Below are 20595 nucleotides of genomic sequence, written 5' to 3' on the forward strand. Positions count from 1 at the left end.
GCTTGTATCGTTCATTTACCTCCTACATTGACTTTTTTTTTTCAGCATCTTCTTGGTGGTTTTCAAATGACACACTAATTGCACAAGAATCACTCATTGTCTTTCTCTTCTCATATTCTTCTTGTATTTTCTTGTATTGTCTTCGCATTGCCTCATCAATTTTTCTGCATCTTGAAATGCCATGTCTTGGTACCTTCAACAAATGAGACTTCACTCTTGTGTAAGACCCAACAAAATCTCTTTCACAGAGCTTGCATCGAAATCTCTTGTTTCCACCACGTTCTTTGTCCAGTTTTTGCAAGTTTATCTACATATACCCATAGTGGCCCTACATCATCACTCCTACTACAACTATCAACAAAACTAACAACAGAACTCACATGTGGGGATGAAGATGACGCAAGTTCTTTTCCTTTATCCGTCATTTTTGTCTTGAAAACACAAAAAAAATTATATTAAAATCAATTATGCAGATAATCAAGATTTATAATATCGAGTCCAATGATGAGTTGTGGAGCCTGATTCAGAGTTTTTGCCCTTACTTGGGGGGTTTAGGGGCTCTCCCCCCCGGTGCGGGTCCCGCTGCCCGTTCAGCCGACGGGGGTCTAGGGGGCAATGCCCCCCCGGAAGATTTTTTTTCTTGGGCTTATGTTTGAGACCTGATTTCTTATGGATCAGACCCGACTTGTTTACCGCCCCTGACGGGGGGTCGTAAGGGGGCAACGCCCCCCAGAAGAAATTTTTTCTTGGGCTTATGTTTTAGACCTGATTTCTTATGGATCAGACCCAACTTATATTTTCTGTAATGAAATGGTGGTCTTCAACAAATGCACAAATAACTCACAAACAAGTGTCTATTGGAGACACTACAAGCATGACCCTTAAAAGGGTATAAAAGGAAGAACACTTGAAAAATAAATAATACTTTATTCATGAACAAAATGCTTAAGAAGCATTGTAGTTTACATTGAAGGGGTTCACCCCTATATATACAAAAAAGTGGAAGATAGAGGAGAGCTTATTTTGGGCTCTCCAAAAGAGACGTTGGATTCCAACGTCTCTTAATATAGCTGTTGGACTACAGTCCAACAACATTTATTATTATAGCTGTTGGACTATAGTCCAATAGCATTTATTATAGCTGTTGGACTATAGTCCAACAGCTATTTGCACAGTCAAGTTCCAACAGGAACTTGACTGGATCAAATATCTAGTTTCTATTGAACTAGATGCTAAAAAAGAAAATAAAGAAAAATAAAAAAAGAAAATAATAAAAGAAAATATAATAATATTAAATAATATATATATATATATATATATATATATATATTACAGTTTACATTTTAACACTCCCCCTCAAACTTACGGTACAATGAGCGAAAGTTTGTCTAAGAGGAAGTGAAATCTGGGAGCAGCGAGAGGCTTGGTGAAGAAGTCTGCTAATTGATATTCTGATGTAACATATGGCAGATCAATGGTTCCATGTAAGTATTCCTCTCTGACATAGTGACAGTTCATCTCAATGTGTTTAGTGCGCTCATGAAATGTCCGGTTGCTTGCAATGTAGATCGCACTTTTGTTGTCACAGCACATCTTTGAAGCTTGCGTTGCTTTAGCTCCCATATCCGCTAGCAATCGTCTGAGCCAAACAACCTCCATAGTGGTGGTTGCCATGGCTCTGTATTCAGCTTCGGTGGAGGAAAAAGAGACTTTCTGCTGCTTCTTGCACCTCCACGAAATTAAGGTTTCACCTAGGAATACACAAAAACCAGTAGTTGAGTGTCTATTATTGGGATCACCTCCCCAGTCAGCATCAATATATGCAATTAAATTTAATGAAGATGAAGCAGATAAGAAGAGTCCTCGTGAAAGAGAGGATTTTAAGTATCTAATAATACGCAAAATCGCTCTCATGTGCACGGAGGTGGGAGCATGCTGAAACTGACTGACTGTATGAACCACATGAGTTATATCTGGCCTAGTAATGAAAAGATAAGAAAGAGCTCCAACAAGCTGTCTATAAGGAGTAGGATCATCAAGAAGTTCTCCATCATCAATTTTCATTTTAACATTGACAACTTCTGGAGTGTCTACTTTCTTATCATCTGTAATTCCAGACCTGGAAACGATATCAAGAGTAAATTTAGATTGAGATATCAAATACCCCCGAGGGGAATAAGCAACTTCAATGCCTAAAAAATATCTTAATAAACCTAAGTCAGTCATTTCAAAGTGAGTTTTAAGAAGAGATTTGATATTTGCAACTCCCTGTTTGTCGCCTCCGGTGATGATCATATCGTCCACATAGAGAAGAAGAATAATGATGCCTGCATCAGATTTCTTAACAAACAAAGCAGTGTCAGTTAAACAAGGTTGAAAACCAATATCAAGCATAACATGACTAAATCAGTCATACCAAGCTTTTGGAGTCTGTTTAAGACCATAAAGAGCTTTTTCTAGACGAAGAGCTTTACCCTTAGGGATACTAATACCAGGTGGGGCTTCCATGTATACTTCTTCAACGAGATTCCCATTCAGGAAAGCATTTTTGACATCTAATTGAAAGATAGGCCATGTTCTAATGGAGGCCAAGGCTATTAAAGTTCTAACAGTGGTCATACGGGCAACATGAACAAATGTTTCTTTATAATCGATGCCATACTCTTGGGCATATCCTTTTGCTACTAAACGGGCCTTATATCTTTCCAGGGTCCCATCACTTTTGGTTTTGACTTTGTATACCCACCTACAACCTATAGGTTTCTTACTCGAAGGGATATCTTGTATCGTCCAAGTATTGGCCTTTTCTAGTGCATCCAATTCTATTTTCATGGCTTCTATCCATTCTATATGATTTTTTGCTTGAGAATATGATGATGGTTCAACATATGATTGTATTAATGTAATGGCGGCCCTATACGTGGGTGAAAAAGATTCATAAGACACAAATTTTTCTGGAGGTTTAGAAATTCTAGATGTTCTTCTAGGTGAGACTTCAGAGTATTTTTGTAATGCACATGGAAGATTTTGCTCTCTACGTCTTGAATATTGTAGACTAACATCCCTATGGATTTTCTCTTCATTATCATCATTTTCAACAACAATAGGACTTTGATCATTGTCAAGGTCACATCCAACATCACATTCATTGGATTTTGAAGTTGGATCAATTAAAAACGAGTATTCAGTGACATCCTTGGATTTTTCAAATTCAAAGAAGCTTTCTTTTTCCAAAAAAGATACATTTCTTGACACATATAATTTGTCATTTTGAAAATCGAAACACCTGTAGCCTTTTTGATTATCAGCATATCCTAAAAAGGCACATGGGATTGCACGAGGAGAGAGTTTGTCATTTCTGTTGGTGAAAACAAAACATTTGTATCCAAAGACTCTTAATCTAGAATAATCTGGAGTTAAATTAACAAGCTTTTCTATTGGAGTTGTATTCTTTAATGAGGAAGATGGCATCCTATTAATGAGGTAGGTGCCAGTTAGGACCGCTTCAGCCCAAAAACTTTTTGGAACTTGATTTGCAATTAGCAATGTCCTAGTAGTTTCTATAATGTGCCGATGTTTGCGTTCGGCTAGGCCATTCTGTTGTGGAGTGTGTGGACATGATCTTTGATGTGTAATACCATTTAAATTGAGATAGTCTTTGAATTCGTTGGACATAAATTCTCCCCCTGAATCAGTGCGAAAAACATAAATATCATTTTGAAACTTATTTTTAACCATTTTATGAAATATTTAGAAGTTAGCAAAGACATCAGATTTATGTTTAAGAAAATAAATCCAAGTATGTCTAGAAAAGTCATCAACAAAAATGACATAATATGTATAACCACCTTTGGAAATAACTGGTGCGGGGCCCCAAACATCCGAATGTATTAACTCAAGTGGTCGTGAGGAAACAAAAGTTCTACTAAGAAATGATAATCTTTTCATTTTGCCAAGAATGCAGTGTTTATAAGAAAAATTTTCAGAATTACAAATTTTTTCCAAACTTGGAAAATATTAAATTTTAGACATATGAGGATGGCCAAGCCTTTTGTGCCATAAATCCAATTCTAATTTCTGAATATTATAACAAAATGCATTCTTGGGTAATTCCAAAAAGTCCATGTAATAAAGTCCTCCTTCTCTATGGCCTTCCCCAATCAACTTCCCTGACTGGCGATCCTGTACCCAACAACCATGAGAAGAGAACGAGATATTACATCCATAATCAGATATTTGCGAGACAGATAAGAGATTCAAATTAAGTTTAGGGATATATCTAACTTTTGGGATAAAAAATCTTTTGGATTTTTGAAGATTTTCAAAACATCATATTCCTTTTACTTCAAGAGATGTGCCATCGGCTGTAAAAACCTTTGACACACTTGAGTTATTTTTAAGACATTCGGATAGACTATTAACATTTGGGGTCATATGAAAAGAAGCACCAGAATCTAAAAGCCAAGGAAAGTTACCTGAACCGGAGAAAGATGCAACTGCCGCTCCAGTTGAGGCTTCGGTTGAGGAGGATACCCCTTTGAGAAGAGGTTGAAGGATTTCCATCAATTGAGCCATAGACACAAGTGCATCTTGATCTTTTGACTCAGATTCAACAGATGCAACTCTTTTTTCTTCTCTTCTTTTTAACTTTGGACATTGAGGCCTATAGTGCCCCGGTTCATGACAATGATGACAAATAACTTTTCTTTTATCAAAGTCGCCGTTTTGCCTTCCAAAATAAGGCGGCTTGTAAGTACGAGTATGATTTTCCGGTCTAGATACAGCTAAAACGGAGTCATCATCAACTTTTGGAGTACTTTTTCTAAGTCTATTTTCCTCCATAGTGAGCTCTTCTATAGTATCAACAATAGAAGGAATTTTTCTACGATGTAAAAGGGCCGATTTGGTGGATTCAAACTCCGGCCTTAGACCATTCACAAATTGATAGAAATGTTCCATATCGAGTTTCTTTTGGCGAAGCTCGATGTCTTCGGCACAATGCCATTTGGGCTCAAGAAGAGCCAACTCTTCCCAAAGTTCGGACAACTCATTATAATATTCTCGAATAGTTTTATCTTTTTGAGTCATTGTCCGAACTTTATCTTGTAAATTGCATACATGTGCAATATCTTTAAGGGAATACATGTTTTTGAGGTATTCCCAAGCCTTATCGGCATGCTCAAACTTAGCTAGACTAGAGCATTTTTTAATGTCTATGCTATTGATGAGCCATGACATAATTTTTGCATGCCCTATCCTCCATTCTTTCCATTTCTTTTCATAAGTGGCTAACGCCTTACTCTTCTCTTCTTCCGTTAGAAGAACCTCTTTATCACCCTCTTTCTTGGTAAGAGATAGTTTAGGTTCCAAATCGGAACCATCCACTATATCCCATAAACCTTTTCCCCAAATGTGGTGCTTCATAATCGAAGCCCACATTACATAGTTAGTATCATTTAGCTTCATAGGAATGATGGTGATCTTATCATTGTCATCCATCTTTTACAAAGGTAAGAGAGGAATAAATAGGAGGAGAGAGAGAAAAATAAAAAGAAAAGAAAAAGAGTAGACAAAGGAATAAGAGAGGATACAAAACAAAAAATTTTTGTAGCACAAGTTCGCCTTTCTTCAAACAAATCTTCTTGAGCCAAGAACAAGGTGATGAAACACCTTTTGTAAATGTGGCACGGAAATCGAGGCGGAAGCACTTCAAGATCTAAGGATTTCGTAGCTCTGATACCATGTAATGAAATGGTGGTCTTCAACAAATGCACAAATAACTCACAAACAAGTGTCTATTGGAGACACTACAAGCATGACCCTTGAAAGGGTATAAAAGGAAGAACACTTGAAAAATAAATAATATTTTATTCATGAACAAAATGCTTAAGAAGCATTGTAGTTTACATTGAAGGGGTTCATCCCTATATATACAAAAAAAGTGGAAGAGAGAGGAGAGCTCATTTTGAGCTCTCCAAAAGAGACGTTGGATTCCAACGTCTCTTAATATAGCTGTTGGACTACAGTCCAACAACATTTATTATTATAGCTGTTGGATTATAGTCCAACAACATTTATTATAGCTGTTGGACTATAGTCCAACAGCTATTTGCACAGTCAAGTTCCAACAGGAACTTGACTGGATCAAATATCTAGTTTCTATTGAACTAGATGCTAAAAAAGAAAATAAAGAAAAATAAAAAAAGAAAATAATAAAAGAAAATATAATAATATTAAATATATATATATATATATATATATATATATATATATATATATATATATATATATTACAGTTTACATTTTAACAGCCCTTGCCTTGTATAAATTATTTCTTTTCTTTCTCTCTTGTAACTGTCAAAAAAGAGAAATAAAGTTTTTTGTTTCCTTCAGTTGTTTATTGCTTGCGGTTTTCGTAACATCCAGCTCTCGACTCCCCTGCCGAAAACAGAGAGGGGCTCGGCCCCTCCCCTGAAATCAGAGGGAGCAGGGAGGGGGGCTTGGCCCCTCCCCCGCCGACCCAACAAGAAAGCGAGAGGGTACCTGCGATGAGGGAGAGGAGGAGGTGGCGTCGGGAGGAGAGGAGACGAGAGAGAGCGGAGCTACACGGGAGAGGAGACGAGAGAGAGCGGAGCTACACGGGAGAGGAGAGGAGAGGAGAGGAGAGGAGAGGAGAGGAGAAGATTAGGGCAAACCTCTTTCGCAGCCCCTTTTGATTGGGCAACATTTTTTTTTTAGGTTTGAAAATTGGATGAAAACAACCCTGGGTGTGTTGACCGCACCCAGGGTCGTGTTGACTGCACCAGGTGCCGCACTGCCGAGTCCCTGTGACTTAGGTTATCATAAAAGTTGGATACTCCTCTCTTGAGAAGCTTCTCATGTTTTGTGCATATTTGTTTTCCATTCTGCTAGCTTCAGATCCTTCCTTTTTCTTGGGTGATAAAGTGCTGTTCTGTGCATCACTTTCAGTGGGATGATGATCTTGATCATCAAAAGTCTAGATTAAAATTTTTTTAGTTTGGCATTTGATTGATATATTGCTTATAAGTTATAATCTGGTCTATTGTAAATAATAAATTTCTATAATCTTTTGTGTATTTTCTTTAGACATGATTTAATTTAAAATTGTATGATCTCTTACTGGAAGTTTTCTTTAACATGATTTAATATTAATAATTTTATGGCTCTTTAAATTTATCTTCAATATGTCCTGACATTGTAAGGTGCTACAAGGGGCTAACTCTGTTTTTTTCAGGAAATTTCACACCTTAGATATGTTTTATGTCCTCGTCATCTGAAGGAGAGGCAGTTCTGGCATATATATTTTAAACTAGTCAAGAAATATGTGTCCCAGTAAGTTTCTGTCTCTCTCTCTCTCTCTATATATATATATACAATAAACTTTCAATTTAGTAAGAAAAAATAATAAAAGAGTTGCTTTATGTGAAGATGTTACCCTAGAACAAGGATTAGATGGAAGTATGAAAAAGAATTTCTTAACGACTGTTGTGCCGAATAGTGTTTGTCCCTCACCGTGCTGTTTATAACCATCTAATTGATCACCAACTCTTATGCATCTGATGTTATGAGGATCTAGAGGTGGCTGTACATTCTTGGTCTAAGGACCTTTTTTGCAACCAAATAAAGATCAATCTGAAGACCCCATAGAGGAAAAGTATTCCGCAAAGCTAACATTCCACGATTCTAAATAGGTTCATTTCGTCTACCCTGCCAAGAGGCAAAGACAGCAATATGGATCTTGTGGACTTGCTGACCTGGTTAATTCTGTCTCAATGTGGGAGATTCCTTTGAAGTGCTTCTGAATAAGTCTTTTTCTATCTTCTCTTTTTCAAATGAAATTAATTACTTTACCAAACCAGTCCGAGTAAGCCAAGTTTACAGCTTTCCATGTCTCCAAATGATCATATAGTTTACTGAAAGTAACAAATGGGAGCATCCCGAACACAACAGGCTAGCTAACAAAGCCTCTAACAATTTCATGTTCCAGGCTAACTTGCATCTGAGCAGACGGCAGTAGCACCTGACATGCTTCCAGGATCTCTCATGGTTAATGAGGCTTCACCATGGAAGCTTGAGCAGAAGACGTTAAGAGACTAACTGACTAAGTTGAAGAAGGTGGTCCTATTTCATGTATTAATGTGGATGCATCAAAATGCCCAGTGCGTCGGTGTTGGTACTAGTGCTAGTGCAACGTTTATTGCAAGTTTCTGCATATCCTAAAATTTCATTTTGTAATGAAACCAAATGTTTACAAATACAATGCCACTAAAGGACTACAAAGGGTGCACAAACATAAAAGCCTCTAATTGGCAAAATACAATAAGCCTCAAAGGTTAACACAATTAACTCATAAAGAGTAAGAGAGCAAGAAAATACCAAAATATAAAAAATAAAATAATATTGACAATGCTTGAGACAAGCACACATTTATAAAGAGGGAAGGTCTCTTTATATAGAGGTTAGAAGGCTCTAAGAGTCATTAGGGGCTCCCCAACAGCTAGAAATAGAGCCATTGGGGGCTCCCCAACGGTTAGAAATAGAGCCATTGGAGAGCTCCCAATGACTCTATGCCTAAAGACCTAAATGCCCTCTAACAAAACCAAAAATACAAAAAAAGAAATAAAGTAAAAAAAAAAGACAGATGTGCCTCTACGGTGTGATTACCAACTATGTAGATGGCGCTTTTATTATCACAACATAACCTTGAGGGTTACTGCATCTGCACTCCCATGTCTTTTAAGAGTCGTCTCAACCATGTAAGGAAATGAGAGCCTCCAACGATGTTCACCAAATCACCAACGTGGACACACAAAAGAGCTGCAACAAGGTCCACCAAAACACCAAAGTGAACACACTAAGAATCACAAATAGGCTCACTCACAAAACCCACTAAAGGTGTTAAAATATAATTGTCATTATATATATATATATATATATATATATAGAGAGAGAGAGAGAGAGAGAGAGATACATATATATTTTATATATATGTCTATGTGTCTATATATATATATATTTCGTAATACCCACTAAGGGTAAAATAATCTTTTCACATATATACTATAATGAAATGGTGGTCTTCCACAAAAGCACGAGAAATCTTCAAAAGAGTGTCTATTGGTGACACTTCAAGCATAACCCATAAAAGGGTAAAAAAGGAAGAACACACTAAAATAAATAAATCTTTATTTCTTCACAAAAAATGCTTAAGAAACATTTATACAAAGTGGAGGGGGATCACCCCTATTTATACAAGTGGAAGAGTAGAGCTCTCCTTGAGAGTCGTTGGACCTAGTCCAACTGCTCTAAATATAGCCGTTGGACTAGGTCCAACGACTACATTGCTAGTCAAGTCCTAGTTGAGACTTGACTAGGATGTAATGTCTAGTTCAAAATGAACTAAGACAATAAATAATATAAAAGAAATAAAAAGAAAGGAAAAATGAGTAAATATAAAAAAATATAATAATAATATTATATTATATTATTATATATATTATATATGTTATATGTTACATTTTACATTTTAACACTCCCCCTCAAACTTACAGTACAATAAGCGAAAGTTTGTTTAAGAGAAAGTGAAATCTGGGAGCAACAAGAGGTTTGGTGAAGAAGTCTGCTAATTGGTATTCTGATGTAACATAAGGCAGATCAATGGTTCCATGTAGATATTCCTCTCGAACGTAGTGACAGTCCATCTAAATATGTTTGGTGCGTTCATGAAATGTTCGATTGCTGACAATATAGATCGCACTCTTGTTGTCACAACATATTCTTGAAGCTTGTATTGCTTTAGCTCCTATGTCACCTAGCAGACGTCTGAGCCAAACTACTTTCATTGTCGTGGTGGTCATGGCTCTATATTCAACTTCGTTAGAGGAGAGAGACCTGCTGCCTTTTGCATTTCCACGAAATTAACGATTCACTTAAGAAAACACAAAAACCAGTAGTTGAGCGTCTATTATTGGGATCACCTACCCAGTCTGCATCAGTATAGTCAATTAAATCTAAAGATGACGAAACAGATAAGAAGAGTCTTCATGAAATGGAGGACTTTATATATCCAATAATACGCAGGACTGCTCCCATGTGAACAGAGGTGGGAGCATATTGAAATTGACTAGTTGTGTGTACGTGTGTTATATCTAACCGATTTATGGAGAGATAGGAAAGTGCTCCAATAAGCTAAGGAGTGGGATTATCAAGAGGTTCTCCATCATCGATTATCATTTTGATGTTGACAACTTCTGGAGTGTACTTTCTTGTCATGTGTAATTCCAGACCTGAAAACAATATCAAAGGTAAATTTAGACTGAGATATTAAATACTCATGAGGGGAATAAGCAACTTCAATTCCTAAAAAATATCTTAATAAACCTAAGTTAGTCATTTCAAAATGAGTTTTAAGAAGAGTTTTGATGTTTGCAACTCCTTGTTTGTCACCTTCGGTGATGATCATATCGTTCACATAGAGAAGGACAACAATAATGCCTGCAGCAGGATTCTTAATAAACAAAGCAATGTCAGTCAAACAAAATTGAAAACCAATATCAGTCATAACACGACTAAATATGTCATACCAGGCTTTTGGTGCATGCTTAAGACCATAAAATGCTTTTTCTAAACGAAGAGCTTTACCCGTAGGGATACTAATACCAGGTGAAGCTTCCATGTATACTTCAATTAGATTTTCATAGAGAAAAGCATTTTTGACATCCATCTGAAATATGTGTCATTTTCTAATAGAGGCCAAAGCTATTAAAGTTCTGACAGTGGTCATACGAGTAACATGGGCAAAAGTTTCTTCATAATTGATATCGTACTCTTGGGCATACCCTTTGGTCACTAAACGGGCTTTATACCTTTCAAGAGTTCCATTACTCTTGGTTTTGACTTTATAAACCCATCGACAACCTATAGGTTTCTTACCTGGAGGAATATCTTGAATGATCCAAGAGTTGGCCTTTTCTAATGCGTCCAATTCTGTTTTCATAGCTTCTATCCATTCTATATGGTTTTTGGCTTGATAATAGGATGATGGTTCTATATATGATTGTATTAATGCAATAACTGCCCTGCATGTGGGTGAAAAGGATTCATATGACACAATTTTTTAGGTGCAGAAATTCTGGCCGACCTTCTGGTTGGTACTTCAGAATATTTTTCTAATGCACATAGAAGATTTGACCCTCTACGTCTTGAATATTGTAGACTAACGTCCCTATGGGTTTGCTCTTCATTATCATCGTTATGTTCAACAACAATAAAACTTTGATCATTGTCAAAGTCTCATTCAAGATCCCATTCATTGGATTTTGAAGTCAAATCTATTAAAAAGGAATATTCAATGACTTCCTTGGGCTTTTCAAATTCAAAGAAACTTTTTTTTCCAAAGAAGGATACATTTCTTGATACATACAATTTTTCATTTTGAAAATCAAAACACCTATAGCCTTTTTGCTTATCTGCATAACCTAAGAAGGCACAAAGAATGACACGGGAGGCGAGTTTATCATTCTTGTTGGTGAAAACAAAACATTTACATCTAAAGACCCTTGATCTAGAGTAATTAGGAGATAAGTTAACACGTTTCTCAATTGAAGTTATATTTTTCAAAGAAGAAAATGGTATTCGATTAATAAGATACGTAGCAGTTAGGGCAACTTCTGCCTAAAAACCTTTTGGAACTTGATTTGCTATTAATAAAGTCCTAGTGTTTTTTATAATGTGTCGATGTTTTCGTTCAGCCAAGCCATTTTGTTGTGGTGTGTGTGGATAAGATCTTTGATGTGTAATGCCATGTAAGTTGAGATAGTCTTTGAATTCTTTGGACATAAATTCTCCTCCTGAATCAGTGCGAAAAATGAAAATAGTATTTTGAAATTTATTTTCAACCATTTTATGAAATGTTTGAAATATTTGGGATCTATCATTCAAAAGTATGGAGAAATTGATGGAGATGTAAATCATAGGATAAAGGTTGGGTGGATGAAATGGAAAAGTGCAACTGGAGTGTTGTGCGATCGTAGAATGCCGTTGCGGTTGAAGGAAAAGTTTTATAGGACGACTATTAGACCCGCTTTACTATATGGTACGGAATGTTGGGCTGCCAAGAGACATCATATTCAAAAAATGAGTAGTTGAGATGCGTATGCTGAGATGGATGTGTGGAAATACAATAAAAGATAAGATTCAGAATGAAGAGATACGTAAGAAGGTAAGCGTTGCACCCATTGAAAATAAGATGAGAGAGAATCGTTTACGGTGGTTTGGACATATTCGGCGAAGGCCTAATGATGCTCCAGTTAGAAGGATGGAGAAATGGAAAAATATATTAGTTAAAAGAGGTCGGGGTAGGCCTATGAAGACATGGATGGAGGTGATAGGAAAGGATATGAATGCTTTGAACCTCACCGAGGACATGGCATTGGATATAAATGATTGGAGGAGAAGGATTCATGTGGAAGACCCATAATGATTTTCTTTTTTGGTTCATATCGCCGACCCCAATTGTTTTGGGATGAAGGCGTAGTTGTTGTTGTTTATGAAATGTTTGAAAATGTGAAAAAACCTCAGATTTGTACTTAAGGAAATAAATCCAATTATGCCTAGAATAGTAATCGACAAAAATAACATAATATGTATATCCACCTTTTTAAATAACTGGTGTAGGGCCCCAAACATTCGAATGTATTAATTCAAGTGGTATAGAGGAAACAAAGGTTCTATCATGAAATGATAATCTTTTCATTTTGCCAAGGATACAGTCTTTACAAGTAAAACTTTCAGAATTACAAATTTTTTTTAAACTTAGAAAATGTTAGATTTTAGACATATGAGGATGACCAGGTCTTTTGTGCCATAAATCCGACATTAGTTTCTGAACATTATAACAGAAAACATTCTTAGGCAATTTCAAAAAATCCATGTAATAGAGTCCTCTTTCTCTATGGCCCTTCCCCAATTAGCTTCCTTGATTGGCGATCCTGTACCGAACAATCATGAGAAGAGAAGGAGATATTATATATTTGAGAAACAAATAAGATGTTTAAATTCAGTTTAGGAATATATCTAACTTTTGGGATAAAAAATTTCTTTGTTTTAAGAAGTTTTTCAAAATTTTCTATTCCTTCTATTTCAAGAGAGGTCCCATTAGTTGTGCAAACTTTTGACATACTTGAGTTACTTTTAAGACATTTAGATAAGCTATTGACATTTGAAGTCATATGAAAAGAGGCACCAGAATCAAGGAGCCAAGAAAAGTTACCGGGGTCGGAGAATGATGAGACAACTACTCCAGTTGAGGCTTCAGTTGAGGAGGATGCTTCTTTGAGAAGAGGTTGAAGAATTTTCATCAATTGAGCCATAGAAACCAGTGCATCTTGATCTTTTGATTCTGATCCGACTGATGCAATCTTCTTTTCGTCTCTTCTCTTTAGCTTAGGACATTGAGGCCTTTAGTGCCTCGACTCATGACAATGATGACAAATGACTTTTTTTTGTCAAAATCACCACCTTGTCTACCAAAGTGAGGAGGCTTATAAGTGCACACATAGTTACCAGGTCTAGACATAGCTAGAACAGAGTCATCTTCAGTTTTAGAGTATTATTCCTAAGTCTGTTTTCCTCCATAGTTAGTTCCTCTATAGTTTCAATGATAGAGGAAACTTTTTCACGATGTAGAAGAGTCAATTTGGTCATTTTAAACCGTTTATAAATTGATAAAAATGTTCCATATCGAGTTACTTTTGGTGAAGCTCGATATCTTCGGAACAATGCCATTTTGGATCGAGAAGAGCCAATTCCTCCCAAAGTTCAGATAACTCATTGTAATATTTTTTAATAGTTTTGTTTTTTTGAGTCATTGTCCGGACTTTGTCTTGTAAATTGAGCACATGTGCAATATCTTTAAGGAAATACATATTTTAAAGATATTCTCAAGGTTTATCGGCATGCTCAAATTTAACAAGACTAGAGCATTTTTTGATGTCAATGCTATTAATTAGCCATGACATAATTTTGTTATGCCCTATTCTCCATTCTTTCCATTTTTTCTCATAGGTTGCCAACGCCTTATTCTTCTCTCCTTCCATGAGATGAGAGGTACTTTTTTGTCATTCTAAACTTTTGTGAGAATTATTTTTGGTTCCGAATCGAAACCATCAACTATACCCCATAACCCTTTTCCCCAAATATGGTGCTTCATGATTGAAGCCCACATTACATAGTTGGTGTCATTTAATTTCATGGGTATGATTGTGATCTTATCATTGTCATCCATCTTTTCCAAGAGTGTGAAAAAAAAAGAATAGATGAGAGAAGAAAAAAAAAAAGAACGAGAAAGATAAGAGATGAGAAGAATGAGCAAAATCACAAAATTTCGTAGCCAAGCTTCCTCCAAAGTCCTTTTCTTCTCTAAAACGATGCCTTGAGTCACAATAAAAGAAGATAAAACACGCTTTGCAAAGAGAGCACAGAAACCGAGGCCAGGATCTTCAAGATCGAAAGTTCTTCAAGGCTTTGATACCATGTAATAAAATGGTGGTCTTCCACAAAAGCACGAGAAATCTTCAAAAGAGTGTATTGGAGACACTTCAAGCATAACCCATAAAAGGGTAAAAAAGGAAGAACACACTAAAATAAATAAATCTTTATTTCTTCACAAGAAATACTTAAGAAGCATTGATAAAAAGTGGAGGGGGATCACCCCTTTTAGGGCTCTCCTTGAGAGTCGTTGGACCTAGTCAGGTCCTCGTTGGGACTTGACTAGAATGTAATGTCTAGTTCAAAATGAACTAGACAACAAATAAAATAAATAAAAAGAAAAGAAAAAAAAAAGAATGAAAAAATATAATAATAATATATTATTATTATATATATTTTTATTTTCTCTTTTTTATTTTCTTTTTATTTCTTTTATTTTATTTATTGTCTAGTTCATTTTGAACTAGACATTACATTCTAGTCAAGTCCCAACGAGGACCTGACTAGCAATGTAGTCGTTGGATCTAGTCCAACAGCTATATTATATAATATTATATATGTTACATTTTACATTTTAACATACACACATATCCAATAGGGATATGCTTTTTTCACTTTTTTTATTTTATTATTTTTTTTCTTTTTTATGTTGTAAAGATGGGTCCACCATAGAGTCGTTGGACTGCTCCAACAGTCATAAATATGACCGTTGGAGGGGCTCCAATGACACTATGTGGAGCCCCTCTTTGGTTCATTTTGTGTATAAATAAGGGGCTTTGCCCCACTACTTTGTAAGCTTGTTTAATCTTTTCTCAATAAGAGTTTACATATTTTTTAACTCTCTCTCTCTCTCTCATATTGTGTGTGTTAGTCAATTGCTACTTTGTGGCTTATTGTATTTTTGGCCATTAGTGGCCTTTTGCTTGTATGCTTGCGCATCTCTTAGTCACTTAGTGACATTATCTCTTTTCATTAGTATTTCATTACATGGTATCAGAGCCTTGGTTGAGAAAGCATTATTGGGGTACTCTTACTTACGTTTGAGTAGTTTTAAATGTCATTCATTTGTTCTTCAATTTCCTCCATTGGGAAAGTGAACATGACAAAATATTGGCATGGTTCATGAATAATGTGGAGTTCAAAATTTGCATCAATCTTGCCAAATTCAAGAAAGCAAATGAAGCTTGGTTCTTCATGAAAGATATGTACACTCAAAAAGACCTTTCTAGGCATTTCTTTTTGCAAGAAAAAATAAGAGGAACCGAGTAAGGAGATATGAGCATTAAAGACTACTATAGTACTCTATCTCCATTCTGGGATGAACTTGCTCTTCTCGAACCACAATAAGAAAGAAGTGCTATTGCCATGAGGCAAGAGCGAATGGAGAGAGAGTGGTTTTTCCAATTTATCCATGGGCTTTGCCTCAAATTTGAACAACTAAGAGGGTCCCTTTTTCATAGGGCTTCTACCCCTCTTAGTTAAATCCTAACCGATTTATGCCAAAAAAAACTCGCTTGGTTCTTAAGAAAGATATTGATGTGGTACGTGCGGTATCTAGACCGAGAAATAACATGAGGATATATAAACCTCATTGTTTGAAAAATAACAATGGTGGTGAAAGAAAAATTATTTGTCATCGTTATAATGAATCGAGTCATCTTCGACCGGATTGTCCTAAGCTCAAAAGAAAGGTGGCTTCCATTGGAGAGTGTCCAAGTAATTCAAGTGAAGATTCAAAGAGAGAGGGAGACATAAAGGACTCCATTGCGCAACTGGCCGAAACTCTCCAACAATTCATGAGGATCAATTCTTCCACACCTTCCACCTCCGGTGCCGCGATCTCATCAACTCCCAGTATGTTTTCTTGGATTTTTGATTTGGGTGCCTCTTTCCACATGACTCCGAATACATCTTTTTTATCAAAACCAAGTCTTAATTCTTTTAAATCTTTCGTTTCCATGGCCGGTGGAACATCATTAGATGTTGAAGGAATGAGAAGTCTTGAAAAAGTTTTTGGTCAAAACAAAGAATTTCATGTTTCAAAAGTTAAAATCATTTCAAAACTTAATTTAAATATTTTTTTCGTCTCTCAAATTACCGATTTTGGATGCAATCTCTTTTTCACCTTTCAATTTTTATGTGCAGGATCTCCAGTCCGAGAAGCGAATTAGGCAAGGCCATAGAAGAGGAGACCTACATTACATGGATTTTTTGTCTTTGCCATCAAAATCTTTTTGTAATCACGTTCAATCTAAAGATCTTGAGACTTGGTACAAAAGGTTTGATCACCCTAGTATTTTCAAGTTGTCTTTTTTGGAAAAATTTTGTAATGAAAAGACATTTACTTGCAATAATTGTATCTTTAGAAAAATGCATTCTCTTCCGTATCCAAATGGCAATTTTATTTCCAAAAGACTATTTGAACTAGTGCATTTGGATGTATGAGGACCGACACCCATTATGTCTAAAGGAGGATATTCATATTATGTTGTCTTTATTGATGATTTTACTTTATAAAAAAACAATTCCATGGATTTACTTTATAAAAAACAATTCCAATGTCTTTTCCATCTTTAAAGAATTTTATGTTCTTATTCAAAATCAATTCCAACACAACATAGTTATTTTTAGATCCGATTCCGGAGGAGAATACATGTCAAAAGAATTTCAAAACTATCTTAAAATAAATGACATTATACATCAAGATCTTGTCCAAAAACTCCTCAACAAAATGGTTTTGCCGAGAGAAAACATAGGCATCTCATTGAAACAACGACTTTTCTTGTTTTTAAAAGTATTCCAAAGAACTTTTGGGTCGAAGCCACTCTTACCGTAACTTACCTCATAAATTGAATGCCTTCCTCTTCCTTAAAAAATGTTTCTCCCTTTGAAAAATTGTTCAAAATATCTTTGGATTTTAAAAGATTGAGGATTTTTTGTTGTAAGTGCTTTGTTCTTTTTCAAGGACAAGATTTACTTTTACCAAAAACTCTTGAATGTGCTTTTATTGGATATGGTGAAAATAAAAAAGGTTATATATGTTATGATATTAAAAAAAACAAACTTTATGTTTCAAGAAATGTGACCTTTCTTGAAGAGCAAAATGGTTTTGAAATTCAAAAATCTAAAGAATAAATTGACTATTCTTTCTTATTTGATTTATTACCTATAAATGAGTCTAAAAGTGATTTAATTTGTGATCATATTTGTGATGACAATTCTTATCAAAATGATGATTTGTCACATCAAAATGTTGATTCCTGTAATGAGAATCCTAATAATATGCATGTGTATACTTGGCGTGAGGGCAATGAACATCAAAGTGCTTTTGGTATATACTCTGAAGACATCTCTTTAGAAAATTAAGTTGAAGAAACCCAACCTAGGCGATTTTCTAGGAATAGTAGACCTCAAAAATTTGTGTTGTATGATTCATTTTCTCTAAATTATAAAACTTGTCTAATGATGATACATTCCTATCATGAGCTTTCCAATTTTAAAGAGGCTAAGTAACATCCACATTGGGTTGATGCTATGAGACTTGAACTAGAAGCATTCAGCAAGGCTAACACTTGGATCGTAAGTCAACCATTAGGAAAAACAACTGTAGAAGGAAGATCGATGCACAACCACCTGTAGAGAGAGAGAGAGAGAGAGAGAGAGAGAGTCGGCTGCACAATAGAAAACTCGTTAACCTGGATTAGGGCTTCTCTCTATATTAAATAGAGAGAGGCTAAAAAGAATAATTACATCTAAGCCCATTATGAAAACATAATTTCAAAAAACCTCTAATATAAAAAAAACTTAAAACTTAAAACCACCTATTCTCAACACTCCCCCTCAAGCTGGAGCATAGATATCAATCATGCTCAGCTTGTCACAACATTTTGAGAAATTTGGCCTAGCAAGAGGCTTTGTAAACATATCTGCAACTTGGTCTTCCGACTTTAGATATTTGGTAGTGATATGACCAGCTTGAATCATATCTCTTACATAGTGGCAATCAACCTCAATGTGCTTTGTTCTCTCATGAAAGACATGATTGTTCGCTATATATGTTGCCGCTTTGTTATCGCACATCATGGTCATGGGAGAGAAAACCTTCACCTGAAGATCATGAAGAACAGTACGAACCCACATCAATTCAGCAGCTGTTTGGGCCATAGCCCGATATTCTGATTCTGCACTCGACCTGGAAACCACATTTTGTTTCTTCTCCACGAAATCAAGTTGTCTCCCAAAAACACACAGAATCCTGTGGTAGATTTTCTATCTACTACAGATCCAGCATAGTCAGCATCAGAATAGGCTACTATCTCCAGAGTTCCACCTTTCCTGAACAATAACCCCTTTCCAGGAGAAGATTTTAGATATCTGAGAATCATTATGGCTGCATTCCAGTGTACCTCAGTTGGTTTGTCCATAAACTGGCTAACTTTGCTTACTGCTAAAGCAATATCCGGCCTGGTCACAGTTACATATAATAGCATCCCTACTAGGGAGCGATAGCTTTTGCTATCAACTGGTTTTGACCCTTCTTCAAACAACTGCCTTTATGGTCCATGGGAATATTTGCTGGTTTAACTCCCAACATGCCCGTTTCCTTTAATAAGTCAAGAAGATACTTCCGTTGAGACAAAACCATCCCTTCACGGCTCCTGACAACTTCTATACCCAGAAAATACTTGAGTGAACCAAGGTCTTTTCTAACAAAGTGTTTTTGAAGATGAGCCTTTGTGGCTTCAATATTTTTCACATCATCTCCTGTAAGAATGATGTCATCCACATATACCACCATAACAACTATGCCAGAGCTAGTTTTCTTTATAAATAGTGTATGATCTGCTGCTGACCTATTAAAGCCAAAGCGTAACATCACTTCAAACAACTTTTGAAACCATGCACGAGGACTTTGTTTCAAGCCATAAATCGCCTTTCTCAATCTACACACCTTCTGACACTCCCCCTCAACCTCGAATCCTGGAGGTTGTTGCATGTAAACGGTCTCAGATATATCCCCATATAGAAATGCATTTTTCACATCTAATTGGCACAAGCTCCAACCATGCTGAACAACTACTGAGAGAACAAGACGAATGGTACCCATCCGTGCAACAGGAGAAAAGGTTTCAAAGAAGTCAATACCATATGTCTGAGTATACCCTTTCGCTACTAATCTGGCCTTGTACCTTTCAATAGAACCATCAGATTTGTACTTTATTGTATATTCCCATTTACATCCAACAATATCAGCATCTGCTGGGGAATCAACTAGATCCTATGTATGCTGAGATACTAAAGCATTCATTTCTTCTTGCATAGCCAGCTTCCAGCGATTATCAAGCTCTGTCTGGTGATAGTTCAGAGGAATAGTTTTAGCAGATAAGGCTGAAATAAAAGACTTCATCTGATTTCCAATTCTGGCATCGGAAACAAAATGAGATATGGGATATAAGGTACATTATCGTGTCCCCTTTCATAGAGCAATAGGCCTGTTATCATCATCATGAAGATCACTATTGTCAGTAGAACTTACCTCAGGAGAAGAAGAAGATGAAGGCTCTTGCAGGGGTGGAGCTCTACGCACATATACCAATAGAGGATTATTAAATCTGGAAGAGGATGAAGTTTGGTTCGGTAATGAGGGCACAGGTTCCAAAGGAAAAGGAGGTATAGGTAATGGAAAAGACTCAGCTGGATCAACCTGCAACGGGGAACCGGAAATGGAGTAATATAGAGTGGATTCCAAGAAAGATACATCCGCACTGACATACTCTCGGCGAGAAATAGGATCATAACATCGATATCCCTTTTGATTTTTGGGATAACCTATAAATATGCATTTTGTAGCTTGAGCAACTAATTTATCACGGTCAAGGCCAAGTTTGTGTACAAAACAAACACATCCAAATATTTTTGGTGAGAAAGAAAAGAGTGGGGCATTAGGTTTTAGGATATGTAATGGAATTTGATCACCCACAGAAGACGAAGGCATGCGGTTGATCAGATAGCAAGCAGTGGTAATCGCATCACCCCAGTATAACGCAGGAACATTGGATTGAATCATAATGGTCCTGGCAACATCAA

The 20595-nt window shown here is 36.1% G+C and overlaps 1 protein-coding gene across 2 annotated transcripts in view; it reads left to right on the top strand.

Annotated features, from left to right (window-relative positions):
* Positions 1 to 20595, top strand: part of LOC149829814 (BSD domain-containing protein) — a 52234-nt gene that overhangs the window by 23052 nt on the left and 8587 nt on the right. For both annotated transcript variants that reach the window (XR_016433599.1, XM_090015640.1), the window contains one exon: positions 7256 to 7353. Coding sequence is in view for 1 of the 2 variants with exons in the window: in XM_090015640.1 (XP_089871766.1) it covers positions 7256 to 7353 (98 nt within the window). In the remaining variant the exon portion in view is untranslated. The remainder of the gene's footprint in view (positions 1 to 7255; positions 7354 to 20595) is intronic.

The sequence above is a fragment of the Nuphar pumila genome, chromosome 8 (genome assembly GCF_984573655.1).
Source record: "Nuphar pumila chromosome 8, dmNupPumi1.hap1.1, whole genome shotgun sequence".
In the NCBI taxonomy this organism is placed as follows: Eukaryota; Viridiplantae; Streptophyta; class Magnoliopsida; order Nymphaeales; family Nymphaeaceae; genus Nuphar; species Nuphar pumila.